At 44.2% G+C, this 14,425-nt stretch overlaps 1 protein-coding gene across 4 annotated transcripts; it reads left to right on the top strand.

Annotated features, from left to right (window-relative positions):
- Positions 1-531: 531 nt before the first annotated feature.
- Positions 532-4,036, top strand: LOC121546723 (acidic mammalian chitinase). 4 transcript variants are annotated; one of them, XM_041857960.1, is made up of 10 exons: positions 532-612; positions 1,180-1,291; positions 1,427-1,676; positions 1,749-1,805; positions 1,903-2,068; positions 2,145-2,269; positions 2,503-2,623; positions 2,811-3,002; positions 3,111-3,230; positions 3,525-4,036. In XM_041857960.1, the coding sequence occupies exons 2-10, from the start codon at positions 1,276-1,278 to the stop codon at positions 3,798-3,800; spliced, it is 1,323 nt and encodes a 440-aa protein (XP_041713894.1). In that variant the 5' UTR covers positions 532-612; positions 1,180-1,275; the 3' UTR covers positions 3,801-4,036. The 4 variants fall into 4 exon arrangements, with proteins under 4 accessions (XP_041713894.1, XP_041713896.1, XP_041713895.1 ...); XM_041857962.1 differs by having other exon boundaries at positions 538-685; positions 2,895-3,002; XM_041857961.1 differs by having other exon boundaries at positions 538-685; positions 3,120-3,230.
- Positions 4,037-14,425: the final 10,389 nt, after the last annotated feature.

Below are 14,425 nucleotides of genomic sequence, written 5' to 3'. Positions count from 1 at the left end.
CCTAACCGTTGCACCTTTCATGACACTAGCATTTTATCCAATCAAATTCGTTTAACGTGTAATCCTTTCTTAATTTTTTTAGTTCTCTAAATATACAGGCGTATTTGTATACTATTGGGAAAGGTGATTATATGATGGCCAAATTGGCCATGTCCTCACCTCAATAGCTAGGTTTCCATCCAATTGGCGACAGATAAAAGTATTTGCGTGATGACATAGTGCACATAAACATACCTTTTGCAGTTAAATTCCCATGTAGGCTACCGAATACAAAATAAAATAGGTTTCCATCCCATTTTCAATTCTACTGATGGTTTTCTCACAAAACATGTTGCGTTATATAGCGAGTGTACCCACTCTGGTAATGGCACGTGCGCTTTAGCCAGTAGGGCGCAGATTGCGGGCTGTGAGAGCGCACTTTTAGCCCACAGACCTTAACCGTTTCTGGTCCACACTCCAGTCCAGTTGGTGGCGGTAATGCACCTTAAAGTTGGTTGCCAACCGCCATATAAAATCCACAGAAGAAGGTGCGACGTTTTGAAGAAGTCGTCGGTCAATAGGCCCATGTTGTGGTTATTAGGACTATCACAGCCTATTTTTTTTCTTCTTGAGGTGAATATGTAGTAATGATTTTCCTAATTTGAAGTGAGACCTTCACCGGTGTTATCCATACAAGGGAGGACAGGTGTGTAAAGTCGCGCGCAAATAAACAGCAATACTGTCGGTATCTAGGCTAATTAGGTCACCTGTGGAATGTCCGTTTTTCTCTAGATTTGAACAAACTACTCCAATATAGAGTGCTCAACATGAACTTAATATATATATATATATATTTTTTTTATCTAACAAATTCCGTTATAGTTAAAAATATTTTTGCAACATGTTTATATCAAGTTTTCTAAATTGTATGATCATAACGGATGGTTGTCAACATGGACTAATATCTCCCACTAGTGGAATATGATGTAACACAACACTGAAAGAGAATCAAATGTTTAGAACTTATTTTTTTTATTGAATTAATAATATTCAATTACTAAACGTGTTGCTAAAGCATACAATGTATAATCAAATGACACCCATCTTATTGTACAGTTGTGGTGTTTTCCTGCTCGGTTTTAGAAGCTGTAAAATATAAATCAGTGTAACAAAAACAGAATGTGGTCTTTCTTGGCACAGCTTTTCAAAACAACCTGAGCGATCATCTTCCTAGATCCACCCTACTTTCTTGCCCTGTCAGACAAACGTTTCCCCCCTGGACGTCGTCGGCCCAACATGAATGTGGCAGCAGGTAAGGAACATTGTAGGCCTACTATTCAAATATAATCTCCTTGGTATAAATGGTAGCCTTGCCTTCACATTAGATATTGTACTGTAGAGAGGATAGTAGTTGCACATTGCTGAAATATTGCTCTCTTTCATTTAGTTTTTGTTTGGTTCGGCCTGGTGGTCACTAAAGCCATTTGTACTCGGGAAGAGTACCGACTGGTGTGCTATGTGAACAGCAGGACCCAGCACCATCCTGACATGCCTGCTTTCAGCCTGGACATGGCTGACCCGTTCCTCTGCACCCATATCATCATGGCCTACATGAACCTGGACCAGGACTATCACATCACACCCTTCACACAGGAGGACAGGACCCTCTGCAGCTCCATCAACATGCTCAAAGAGAGGTGTGTCAGGATCAGTGTTTCTACCACAACCATCAGGTTGTATAATTCCATCTCTTCTCTGCCCTCCACCAGGAACCCAGATCTGAAAACTCTGCTTTCTGTTGGGGGATGGAACTTTACTGACACCAGGTCAGTACCCCACTCGCACTTACAGTAATAATTAGGTGCTTTTGGAATTGAAAGGTTTTCACCCAAGCAGTAACGTCCAACTATCCCTCCACCATAGGCTCCTAAAGATGTCCTCTGACAACACCACGAGGAAGACGTTTGTCCAGTCTGCTCTGAAACACCTGAGGCAGGAGGGCTTTGATGGACTGGATGTGGTGTGGCAACCTCCCTCTGCTTCTAATGGAGCACAGGGGGGAAAACATCTATTTACTCATCTGCTCAAGGTAAGACCTATGATGACATCTTCATGTTTGCATTTTAATTTGATGTTGTCAAAGTGAGAAGTGTGTGCGTGCGTAGGAGCTGCGTGGAGGAATTCAGGAGGAGGCTCGTGTCTCAGGGATTGAGACTCTGCTCCTCACCACAGCAGTGTCGGGCCTGGTGGACTATGCCAGAGAGGCCTACGATGCACAGTCCTTTCCCCAGTGAGTCCACACACAGCACCCTGTGGTATGGGACTATGGTGGAGAGACACTCACCTCGCACAGTTTTAGATTGATGTCTGATACAGTCAAAGGGACATTACAAACGGCATGATCTTGTAACATTTTCATTCATTGAAGTACTTGTTGATAGACCATACCACATATTATTTTACTGGTATTCCATGTAATGAAAAATGGTCCTAAGAAAGTAATCCTGACTTTTGTCCCTGTAGGTATGTTGACTTCATCTCCTTGGTGACCGCTGACCTCCATGGGCCACTGGAGGGAATGTCAGGTCACATCAGTCCATTGTTCAGCCTGAAGCATCCAGCTATGGACACATCTCAGAGAGAAGTACACTCGCTACTTCTACTATTCAGTACAAATAAAGGACTTAATTGTATTCCTGATAGGCAGAGCTGGTTGAAATTAAGTGGACATCAAGTTTGTGTCTGCTGGTTTTACTACTCATGATTTCCAAAGAACATGTTATGTTTGTTAGTCCCTTCTATTTAACCTTTATGCAGTACTGTTTTCCCAGAACCAAGTGCAGTACTGGCTCTCTCAGGGAGTGGTTTCCCAGAAGCTGACTCTGGGGTTCCCTGCTTACTCACCTGTAACCCAGATCCTGGGGAACGAGATAAATTATGACAAGGAAGATACAGAGCTACAAGAGGATGCAGCGGAATATACTGAGACTGATACCGCTGTACGTGTTATGGCTTACTATGAGGTAAATAGCATACCTGGTGCAATAGGCTTGTCATTGATTAAATGTTATGGTTTGTTCCAACTTTGCTGACATTTCTGCCAGGTTCTGTTTCTATTGCCCACTCTATAGGTGTGTCAGTTCCTCAGAATTGGGGCGGTGGTGAAGTTTGATAAGAGGGAGAAGCTGATCCAGGCACATGAATATGATCACTGGCTTAACTTTGAATATATACATATCCTGAGGGAGAAGGTAAATGTTTAGGTCAATACAGCATCTGTGCAACATATGAAAAAAAAAAAGTAAGTCGCTCTGGATAAGAGCGTCTGCTAAATGACATGTAAATATAAATAAAATGTAAATATATCATCTTTATATGTCAAGCAAGCCGATACAGTTCTATTACATTGTTACTTTATTTGACAGGGACAATGCACATTAATCAACACTTTTGTTATTATGCCAGGTTTAGCCAGCTGACTAATTTTGATCCAATAACTATCATAGCTATGTGTAAAACTCCTTCCTTCCCCTGCTCCTCTGCAGATGAGAGCGCTGCAGCGTCAGGAGCTGGGTGGAGCCATGGTGTGGTCTCTGGATCTTGACGACTTCACAGGGACGCTGTGTGGCAAAGGTAGCTTCCCGTTCACCAGGCTGCTCAAAGCATCTCTTCTCAGGGATAAGGGGCCACGACATCATAAACGACGCCACCATTATCACCATCGCCATCCACATCGTCATGGGGGTTTCCTTTCCCATGACAGCCATCACCCAGGTTACCATGTCCATTGTCACCGTCACCTTGACCGCCACAACACTTAATCACACAGTGGAGTGTGACTGTAACCTAACTCACTACACACTGGCAAGACTCATACATCCCATCCCTGCATGAAGATATTAGATTATTATAATTATTTTTTATATGGTAGATTGGGTTGGACTGTTTTTTGGCTCTGTTTAGTGATTTCAAGCATGGTATGGCAGAGATGTGGCTTTAGATTTAGCTTCATAACTTGTACTCTGGCCTCTGGTGGAATACTATGCATTAATAGTTTGTTTTTATGACCAATTTTATTGCTTTACAAATAAAATATTGAAAAAATGAATGACTCCATTTCCATGGCTGACTATAAAGTTTCGATATGCCATTAAATGACAGATAGTTTTCAGATTGTTTGCAGTTGACTCTTCACTGTAGCCTCCCCATAGTTGAGAAAAAGTGTAATATCTTCCTTAGCAGTACTGTACTCCGATGCCAGGGGGCAGTATACTACAGTGTAAGGCGAACACAAATCAGACCGTATGGGCCGGGGAACTCACAAAGGAGATTTAGCCTCCAAAAAGTGTCTAGTGAAGTTGCTGACTAAGCCCATCTGCTGCATGGTGAGACAGTGGTCTTTCTGTAATTAACACCCAGTCTGAGTGGCCATTGAAGGACGCAGCTGTGGAGAGGAGAGAGCACTCCGCTCTGCCTTGTCCCCATGGAGACCTAGCTGACTCTATAGAAGGGCAATGCAGGCTGGAGAGCAAGGGGAGGAACTTGGCATCAGCAGTTTCACATGGCTTTTGTTTCCCTGGACTCATCTGTTTAATAGTGCAATAATACATTTAGAAAGTATTCAGACCCGTTCCCCTTTTCCACACTTTGTTACATTACAGCCTTATTCTATTTTTTTTATTTTTTTTATGTGTTCTCATCAATCTACACACAATACCCTATAATGACAAAGCGAAAACTGGTTTTTAGACATATTTGCAAATGTATTACAAAAAAAAAACCGGATACCTTATTTATATAAGTATTCAGACCCTTTGCTATGAGACTCGAAATTGAGCTCACGTGCATCCTGTTTACATTGATCATCCTTGAGATGTTTCTACAACTTGATTGGAGCTCACCTGTGGTAAATTCAATTGATTGGACATGATTTGGAAAGGCACACACCTGTCTATATAAGGTCCCACAGTTGACATTGCAAGTCAGAGCAAAAACAAAGCCATGAGGTTGAAGGAATTGTCCGTAGAACTCCGAGAAAGGATTGTGTCGAGGCACAGATCTGGGGAAGGGTACCAAAACATTTCTGCAGCATTGAATGTCCCCAAGAACACAGTGGCCTCCATCATTAATAAATGGAAGAAGTTTGGAACCGCCAAGACGCTTCCTAGAGCTGGTCGCCCGGCCAACCTGACTAAACGGGGAGAAGGGTCTTGGTCAGGGAGGTGACCAAGAACCCCATGGTCACTCTTGACAGCGCTCCAGGAGTGGCTTCAGGACAAGTCTCTGAATGTCCTTGAGTGGCCCAGCCAGGGTCCGGACTTGAACCCGATCGAACATCTCTGGAGAGACCTGAAAATAGCTGTGCAGCGACGCTCCCCATCCAACCTGACCGAGCTTGAGAGGATCTGCAGAGAAGAATGGGAGAAACTCCCAACATACAGGTGTGCCAAACTTGCAGCGTCATACCCAAGTCAAGGCTGTCATCGCTGCCAAAGGTGCTTCAGTCAAATACTGAGGAAAGGGTTTGAATACTTATGTAAATGTGATATTTCCGTTTTTTTAAAAATACATTTGCTAAAACCTGTTTTTGCTTTGTCATTATGGGGTATTGTGTGTAGATTGATGACAAAAAAACCAAATGTTTTAATCCATTTTAGAATAAGGCTGTAACGTAACAAAATGTGGAAAAAGTCAAGGGGTCTGAATACTTCCCGAATGCACTGTATATCCCTAAATGTGTAGGCTTGCTCTGGAGTATAAATCAACATAACTGGATAATTTGCTGATGTCATTACTGAATATAAGGAGAGGAGAACACAAACGCATTGCTTTTTGTGTATGCTCTTGTAAACTGGGAAAAAATACCCCTTGGCTTGTGTAATGCACTGTTGAGAGAAATGTTCTAAGTTTGATAGTAGTTTTAAGCCATTTTGCTTGCTGCTATGGCCAAAAACAGTCTTATGTGAAATCAGTAAGTAATATATGATTACATTATGTATTCATATATTAGTATAGATGCATCCCCACTCATATTAAGTGCATGTCCAAGGGGACAACTGTGCCACCAACCCACTTTAGGGCCAGACCTCCAGTGGCCTAGCACTTGGGCTGGATGTGGAGCGACATGATTGAGTTTAAATTATGGTCTAAATTATGCAGAGCTGGATGATGCCGGAGGGCATCCTGTGTTTGTGTGTGTGTGTGTGTGCATGCTGTGGGATACACATAATTCCCCAATCACATTATCCCAGCTAGTCTACTCTGACCTCCCTCTGATTCATTGTCACAATATGCATCCAACTAGATGTCACAGCCAATGACATTTTAAACTAATTTAATTCCATTTGACTTATTGTGCCACGATCTTTACAATTTTATTTTAAAATCTGTAGAATGTAGTTTTAATTTAGATTTAAGATGTATGAAGTGGTAAGCCTGCGGTATACCTTAATTTCTGTAACCACTGTATGACACTGGTATACTTTTAGAGTGACGAAAAGATGCAAATATTTAGTGCGGGTCAACTGAATCCTTGCATCATGTTGGTAGCAGGTGCACTAATCCTGCTGTCCCAGTGGCAGTCAGTGGCTGTTGGTATGCCAGTGATGCATGAATATATTTTTGAAGCTATTAGGAAATAATCCTAAAATATTCTGTTTTACACCTGGTCCTGCAGCCTCCCTCCCTCCTCTCTGAAGCAAATTGGCACCGTAGGTAATTACAGAGCTCCTACGGCCATCAGCTTTAATCAGGAGCTGTGGGAGAGCCACTCCAAGACACTCCACTTTTTAATGGCTTTCTCTCTATCACACTGCCTTTTCCCTTTGTAACCCCTCTGTGGTAATACCTGACAGGCCTGTACCCAGCAGGCATCACTGGTAGGCTACAGTACATGTGAGAGCTGGTGGGATGTCCTGAGAATAGCAGGTGGATGCTTTGTGGTTAGAGAGGTCTTATTGTGAATCACAACCTCACCCGAATCCTCGTCGGGTGAGGTTGTGTCTCTCTCTGGCGGGAGGTAAGCTTGGCTTATATGGCTTATATACATAGTTTAAGCTTTGTCGAGTAAAGCTTAAACTATGTATTTAGATTGTAGGTAGTTATCGTGGGTTGTTGTATGTAATTATTGTAGGTATTGTATTCGGCTGAGCCCGGTGAAGCACGAAGCTAGCTAACCCACTACCTGGACTAGCTAGCGGGTAGCTACTGGTAACTATTAGCAACTGTGGATAGTTGTTTCACGCCTGAGAGTACCTGTAATTACGCCAGCTAGCTGCATACAATAACTACATAAAATAATGCCTACCATTCAGCTGTTTTTCTAACCTCATTGTCTGAAGCGTTAACGTTAGGTAGTAAGTAGCTACTGTGCTCGAAATGTTGCTACCTGGATAGCTACTAAACAATAGCTGGAACGACCTAGCGAACAGACGTGAACTGGCTGAGTCAATTCAGTGGCTAGCTTTGCACTTGGCTAGCTAACAGTAGCTGCTAGGGGTAAGTTATAACCTACATTTGTGTTTTGTTTTTACATACTGGTAGCCAGAGTCGTTCAAGGGAATTGGGTGACTAGTTAACGTTAGCTTGGCTCTCTCTGTGTGTTTGTGCCGTGGGAGGATGGGTTTCTTCGTTGGCAGAAAGCAATGGCTAGCTAGTATGCTAACTATTCTAGCTAACTAACTGGCTGAATAAGTTGACGACGGACTCGCTCAAGCTGTCGGGACTATCCAACAACATTAGACACGGACACGAATGATCTGCTTGGCGTGTTGATACACTGGTGGTTTGTTGTGGCCGAGTATTGGTGCTAAACCGTGTTGTTGGAGTCCGGCATGCTAGTTGGCTGTGGCATCATATGACTAGGTGCCCTGGACGGTTTTCACGAAAGAATACTGTACCAAGTTAGCTAGCTGAATAAACGATGTTAGTCTATTCCTAGAAAACATTGAACCGCTGTAGTTTACAACAATTATAGTTTCTGAGGTGGAAGTTGGGAGAGTTATATTTGGGTGTTTCAGTGAAACGTAAGTGAGGGAGGCCCCGCTCTCTCGCTTTCCCAGATGTTTAGTTCATTTCATTCCGATCTCCTTTGCATTATTGTAGCCATTTTCTGTAGCCTGTCAACTATGCCTCTGTCTATCCCTGTTCTCTCCTCTCCGCACAGGCTATACAAACGCCTCACACCGCGTGGCTGCTGCCACTCTAACCTGGTGGTCCCTGTACACACGACCCACGTGGAGTTCCAGGTCTCCGGCAGCCTCTGGAACTGCCGTTCTGCGGCCAACAAGGCAGAGTTCATCTCAGCCTATGCTGCCCTCCAGTCCCTCGACTTCTTGGCGCTGACGGAAACATGGATTACCACTGAAAACACTGCTACTCCTACTGCTCTCTCCTCGTCTGACCATGTGTTCTCGCATACCCCGAGAGCATCTGGTCAGCGGGGTGGTGGCACAGGAATCCTCATCTCTCCCAAGTGGACATTCTCTCTTTTTCCCCTGACCCATCTGTCTATCTCCTCATTTGAATTCCATGCTGTCACAGTCACTAGCCCATTGAAGCTTAACATCCTTGTCATTTATCGCCCTCCAGGTTCCCTTGGAGAGTTCATCAATGAGCTTGACGCCTTGATAAGTTCCTTTCCTGAGGATGGCTCACCCCTCACAGTTCTCGGTGACTTCAACCTCCCTACGTCTACCTTTGACTCATTTCTCTCTGCCTCCTTCTTCCCGCTCCTCTCCTCTTTTGACCTCACCCTCTCACCGTCCCCTCCTACTCACAAGGCAGGCAATACGCTTGACCTCATCTTTACTAGATGCTGTTCTTCTACTAATCTCACTGCAACTCCCCTCCATGTCTCCGACCACTACTTTGTATCATTTTCTCTCTCGCTCTCCTCCAACACTACTCACTCTGCCCCTACTCAGATGGTAATGCGCCGTCGCAACCTTCGCTCTCTCTCTCCCGCTACTCTCTCCTCTTCCATCCTATCATCTCTTCCCTCTGCTCAATCCTTCTCCCTCCAATCTCCTGATTCTGCCTCCTCAACCCTCCTCTCCTCCCTTTCTGCATCCTTTGACTCTCTATGTCCCCTATCCTCCCGGCCGGCTCGGTCCTCCACTCCTGCTCCATGGTTTGACGACTCATTGCGAGCTCACAGAACAGGGCTCCGGGCAGCCGAGCGGAAATGGAGGAAAACTAGACTCCCTGCGGACCTGGCATCTTTTCACTCCCTCCTCTCTACATTTTCTTCATCTGTTTCTGCTGCTAAAGCCACTTTCTACCACTCTAAATTCCAAGCATCTGCCTCTAACCCTAGGAAGCTCTTTGCCACCTTCTCCTCCCTGCTGAACCCCCCTCCCTCTCTGTGGATGACTTCGTCAACCATTTTGAAAAGAAGGTTGACGACATCCGATCCTCGTTTGTTAAGTCAAATGACACTGCTGGTCCTGCTCACACTGTCCTACCCTATGCTTTGACCTCTTTTTCCCCTCTCTCTCCAGATGAAATCTTGCGACTTGTGACGGCCGGCCGCCCAACAACCTGCCCGCTTGACCCTATCCCCTCCTCTCTTCTCCAGACCATCTCCGGTGACCTTCTCCCTTACCTCACTTCGCTCATCAACTCATCCTTGACCGCTGGCTATGTCCCTTTCATCTTCAAGAGAGCGAGAGTTGCACCCCTTCTCAAAAAACCAACACTCGATCCCTCTGATGTCAACAACTACAGACCAGTATCCCTTCTTTCTTTTCTCTCAAACTCTTGTGCGTGCCGTCTCTAGCCAACTCTCTTGCTATCTCTCTCAGAATGACCTTCTTGATCCAAACCAGTCAGGTTTCAAGACTGGTCATTCAACTGAGACTGCTCTTCTCTGTGTCATGGAGGCTCTCCGCACTGCTAAAGCTAACTCTCTCTCCTCTGCTCTTGTCCTTCTAGACCTGTCTGCTGCCTTTGATACTGTGAACCATCAGATCCTCCTCTCCACCCTCTCCGAGTTGGGCATCTCCGGCGCGGCTCACTCTTGGATTGCGTCCTACCTGACCGGCGCTCCTACCAAGTGGCGTGGTGAGAATCTGTCTCCGCACCACATGCTCTCACCACTGGTGTCCCCCAGGGCTCAGTTCTAGGCCCTCTCCTATTCTCACTATACACCAAGTCACTTGGCTCTGTCATATCCTCACATGGCCTCTCCTATCATTGCTACGCAGATGACACACAACTAATCTTCTCCTTTCCCCCTTCTGATAACCAGGTGGCAAATCGCATCTCTGCATGTCTGGCAGACATACAGTGGGGAAAAAAGTATTTAGTCAGGCACCAATTGTGCAAGTTCTCCCACTTAAAAAGATGAGAGAGGCCTGTAATTTTCATCATAGGTACACGTCAACTATGACAGACAAATTTAGCATTTTTTCCAGAAAATCACATTGTAGGATGTTTTATGAATTTATTTGCAAATTATGGTGGAAAATAAGTATTTGGTCACCTACAAACAAGCAAGATTTCTGGCTCTCACAGACCTGTAACTTCTTCTTTAAGAGGCTCCTCTGTCCTCCACTCGTTACCTGTATTAATGGTACCTGTTTGAACTTATCAGTATAAAAGACACCTGTCCACAACCTCAAACAGTCACACTCCAAACTCCACTATGGCCAAGACCAAAGAGCTGTCAAAGGACACCAGAAACACAATTGTAGACCTGCACCAGGCTGGGAAGACTGAATCTGCAATAGGTAAGCAGCTTGGTTTGAAGAAATCAACTGTGGGAGCAATTATTAGGAAATGGAAGACATACAAGCTCCACGCAAGATCTCACCCCGTGGGGTCAAAATGATCACAAGAACGGTGAGCAAAAATCCCAGAACCACACGGGGGGACCTAGTGAATGACCTGCAGAGAGCTGGGACCAAAGTAACAAAGCCTACCATCAGTAACACACTACACCGCCAGGGACTCAAATCCTGCAGTGCCAGACGTGTCCCCCTGCTTAAGCCAGTACATGTCCAGGCCCGTCTGAAGTTTGCTAGAGTGCATTTGGATGATCCAGAAGAGGATTGGGAGAATGTCATATGGTCAGATGAAACCAAAATAGAACTTTTTCGTAAAAACTCAACTCGTCGTGTTTGGAGGACAAAGAATGCTGAGTTGCATCCAAAGAACACCATACCTACTGTGAAGCATGGGGGTGGAAACATCATGCTTTGGGGCTGTTTTTCTGCAAAGGGACCAGGACGACTGATCCGTGTAAAGGAAAGAATGAATGGGGCCATGTATCGTGAGATTTTGAGTGAAAACCTTCCATCAGCAAGGGCATTGAAGATGAAACGTGGCTGGGTCTTTCAGCATGACAATGATCCCAAACACACCGCCCGGGCAACGAAGGAGTGGCTTCGTAAGAAGCATTTCAAGGTCCTGGAGTGGCCTAGCCAGTCTCCAGATCTCAACCCCATAGAAAATCTTTGGAGGGAGTGGAAAGTCTGTGTTGCCCAGCGACAGCCCCAAAACATCACTGCTCTAGAGGAGATCTGCATGGAGGAATGGGCCAAAATACCAGCAACAGTGTGTGAAAACCTTGTGAAGACTTACAGAAAACGTTTGACCTGTGTCATTGCCAACAAAGGGTATATAACAAAGTATTGAGAAACTTTTGTTATTGACCAAATACTTATTTTCCACCATAATTTGCAAATAAATTCATTAAAAATCCTCCAATGTGATTTTCTGGATTTTTTTTTCTCATTTTGTCTGTCATAGTTGACGTGTACCTATGATGAAAATTACAGGCCTCTCTCATCTTTTTAAGTGGGAGAACTTGCACAATTGGTGGCTGACTAAATACTTTTTTCCCCCACTGTATATAGATGATTTTCAAGTACATATGTTGTAGAATTAAACACCTATATGCCTTAAAATGTTTATGGATTGAGAACCAGTTGAAGGGTTAATACAGAGCAGAGACATTTATGTGTTTTTCATAACTCCCTGCAGCTGGTCTGGGTATGTCAATGACATGTGATGGAGATACAACTCCTCGTGGTGGCTGTGTGGAGATTGGAGTAACAATGGAACTAGTGTTATCATTTGTTTGTGCTTATGACCTGACACATAGCCACATGCACATAATCTCAAGGGCCAGGGAGGATGGTAAATGATAAATGCTTAAATGTATGTGGTTGAGAATGGGTTATGGATGACATGTTTAAACCATGTTTAAGTATTAATTGATATGTTTTATAATGTGTTATGAAATGATAAAGGTAAAACAGAATGAACATGATTGATACTTTGTACTTCAGATACAGTGGGGAGAACAAGTATTTGATACACTGCCGATTTTGCAGGTTTTCCTACTTACAAAGCATGTAGAGGTCTGACATTTTTATCATAGGTACACTTCAACTGTGAGAGACGGAATCTAAAACAAAAATCCAGAAAATCACATTGTATGATTTTTAAGTAATTCATTTGCATTTTATTGCATGACATAAGTATTTGATACATCAGAAAAGCAGAACTTAATATTTGGTACAGAAACCTTTGTTTGCAAATACAGAGATCATACGTTTCCTGTAGGTCTTGACCAGGTTTGCACACACTGCAGCAAGGATTTTGGCCCACTCCTCCATACAGACCTTCTCCAGATCCTTCAGGTTTCGGGGCTGTCGCTGGGCAATACGGACTTTCAGCTCCCTCCAAAGATTTTCTATTGGGTTCAGGTCTGGACACTGGCTAGGCCACTCCAGGACCTTGAGATGCTTCTTACGGAGCCACTCCTTAGTTGCCCTGGCTGTGTGTTTCGGGTCGTTGTCATGCTGGAAGACCCAGCCACGACCCATCTTCAATGCTCTTACTGAGGGAAGGAGGTTGTTGGCCAAGATCTCGCGATACATGGCCCCATCCATCCTCCCCTCAAAACGGTGCAGTCGTCCTGTCCCCTTTGCAGAAAAGCATCCCCAAAGAATGATGTTTCCACCTCCATGCTTCAAGGTTGGGATGGTGTTCTTGGGGTTGTACTCATCCTTCTTCTTCCTCCAAACACGGCGAGTGGAGTTTAGACCAAAAAGCTCTATTTTTGTCTCATCAGACCACATGACCTTCTCCCATTCCTCCTCTGGATCATACAGATGGTAATTGGCAAACTTCAGACGGGTCTGGACATGTGCTGGCTTGAGCAGGGGGACCTTGCGTACGCTGCAGGATTTTAATCCATGACGGCGTAGTGTGTTACTAATGGTTTTCTTTGAGACTGTGGCCCCAGCTCTCTTCAGGTCATTGACCAGGTCCTGCCGTGTAGTTCTGGGCTGATCCCTCACCTTCCTCATGATCATTGATGCCCCATGAGGTGAAATCTTGCATGGAGCCCCAGACCGAGGGTGATTGACCGTCATCTTGAACTTCTTCTATTTTTTAATAATTGCTTCCAACAGTTCTTGCCTTCTCACCAAGCTGCTTGCCTATTGTCCTGTAGCCCATCCCAGCCTTGTGCAGGTCTACAATTTTATCCCTGATGTCCTTACACAGCTCTCTGGTCTTGGCCATTGTGGAGAGGTTGGAGTCTGTTTGATTGAGTGTGTGGACAGGTGTCTTTTATACAGGTAACGAGTTCAAACAGGTGCAGTTAATACAGGTAATGAGTGGAGAACAGGAGGGTTTCTTAAAGAAAAACTAACAGGTCTGTGAGAGCTGGAATTCTTACTGGTTGGTAGGTGATCAAATACTTATGTCATGCAATAAAATGCAAATGAATTACTTAAAAATCATACAATGTGATTTTCTGGATTTTTGTTTTAGATTCCATCTCTCACAGTTGAAGTGTACCTATGATAAAAATAACAGACCTCTACATGCTTTGTAAGTAGGAGAACCTGCAAAATCGGCAGTGTATCAAATACTTGTTCTCCCCACTGTATATGTCTGGATAGTGAATATAGTCAATACAGAGTGTGATTGTTCTTTAATGTACGTATGTACATACTTTTTTGAGTCACGCCACTAATAAGATACAGAGGCCCCATTTAGAGAAGCGCAAGTAGCCCCTGTGAGTAGCCAACATGTGATAATGAAAAGATGTTATTCATTCACATAGAGAGGAGTAACTATGTATGTTGACTATGCATTTGTGTCTGTATAAAAGGACAGCTCCGGTTCAGGGCAAGCAGTTGCTCCATGGAGCAAGCTCTGCTTTGTTATGCAAATAATAAAAGTCTAATTTTTGGATTCACAAGCTCCAGTCTCTTGAGAGATATTTTGAGTTGACTACTTTTGAGTCAAATATTTCTACGACACCCCAAGCATACTTCCAAAGTTGTGGCAAAATGGCTTAAGGACAACAAAGTCAAGGTATTGGAGTGGCCATCACAAAGCCCTGACCTCAATCCTATAGAAAATTTGTGGGCAGAACTGAAAAAGCGTGTGCGAGCAAGGAGGCCTACAAACCTGACTCAGTTAC

This window comes from Coregonus clupeaformis, chromosome 30 (genome assembly GCF_020615455.1).
Source record: "Coregonus clupeaformis isolate EN_2021a chromosome 30, ASM2061545v1, whole genome shotgun sequence".
Classification (NCBI taxonomy): domain Eukaryota; kingdom Metazoa; phylum Chordata; class Actinopteri; order Salmoniformes; family Salmonidae; genus Coregonus; species Coregonus clupeaformis.
Note: the sequence above shows the minus strand (reverse complement) of the source record. Positions and strands in the feature narration are given on the sequence as shown.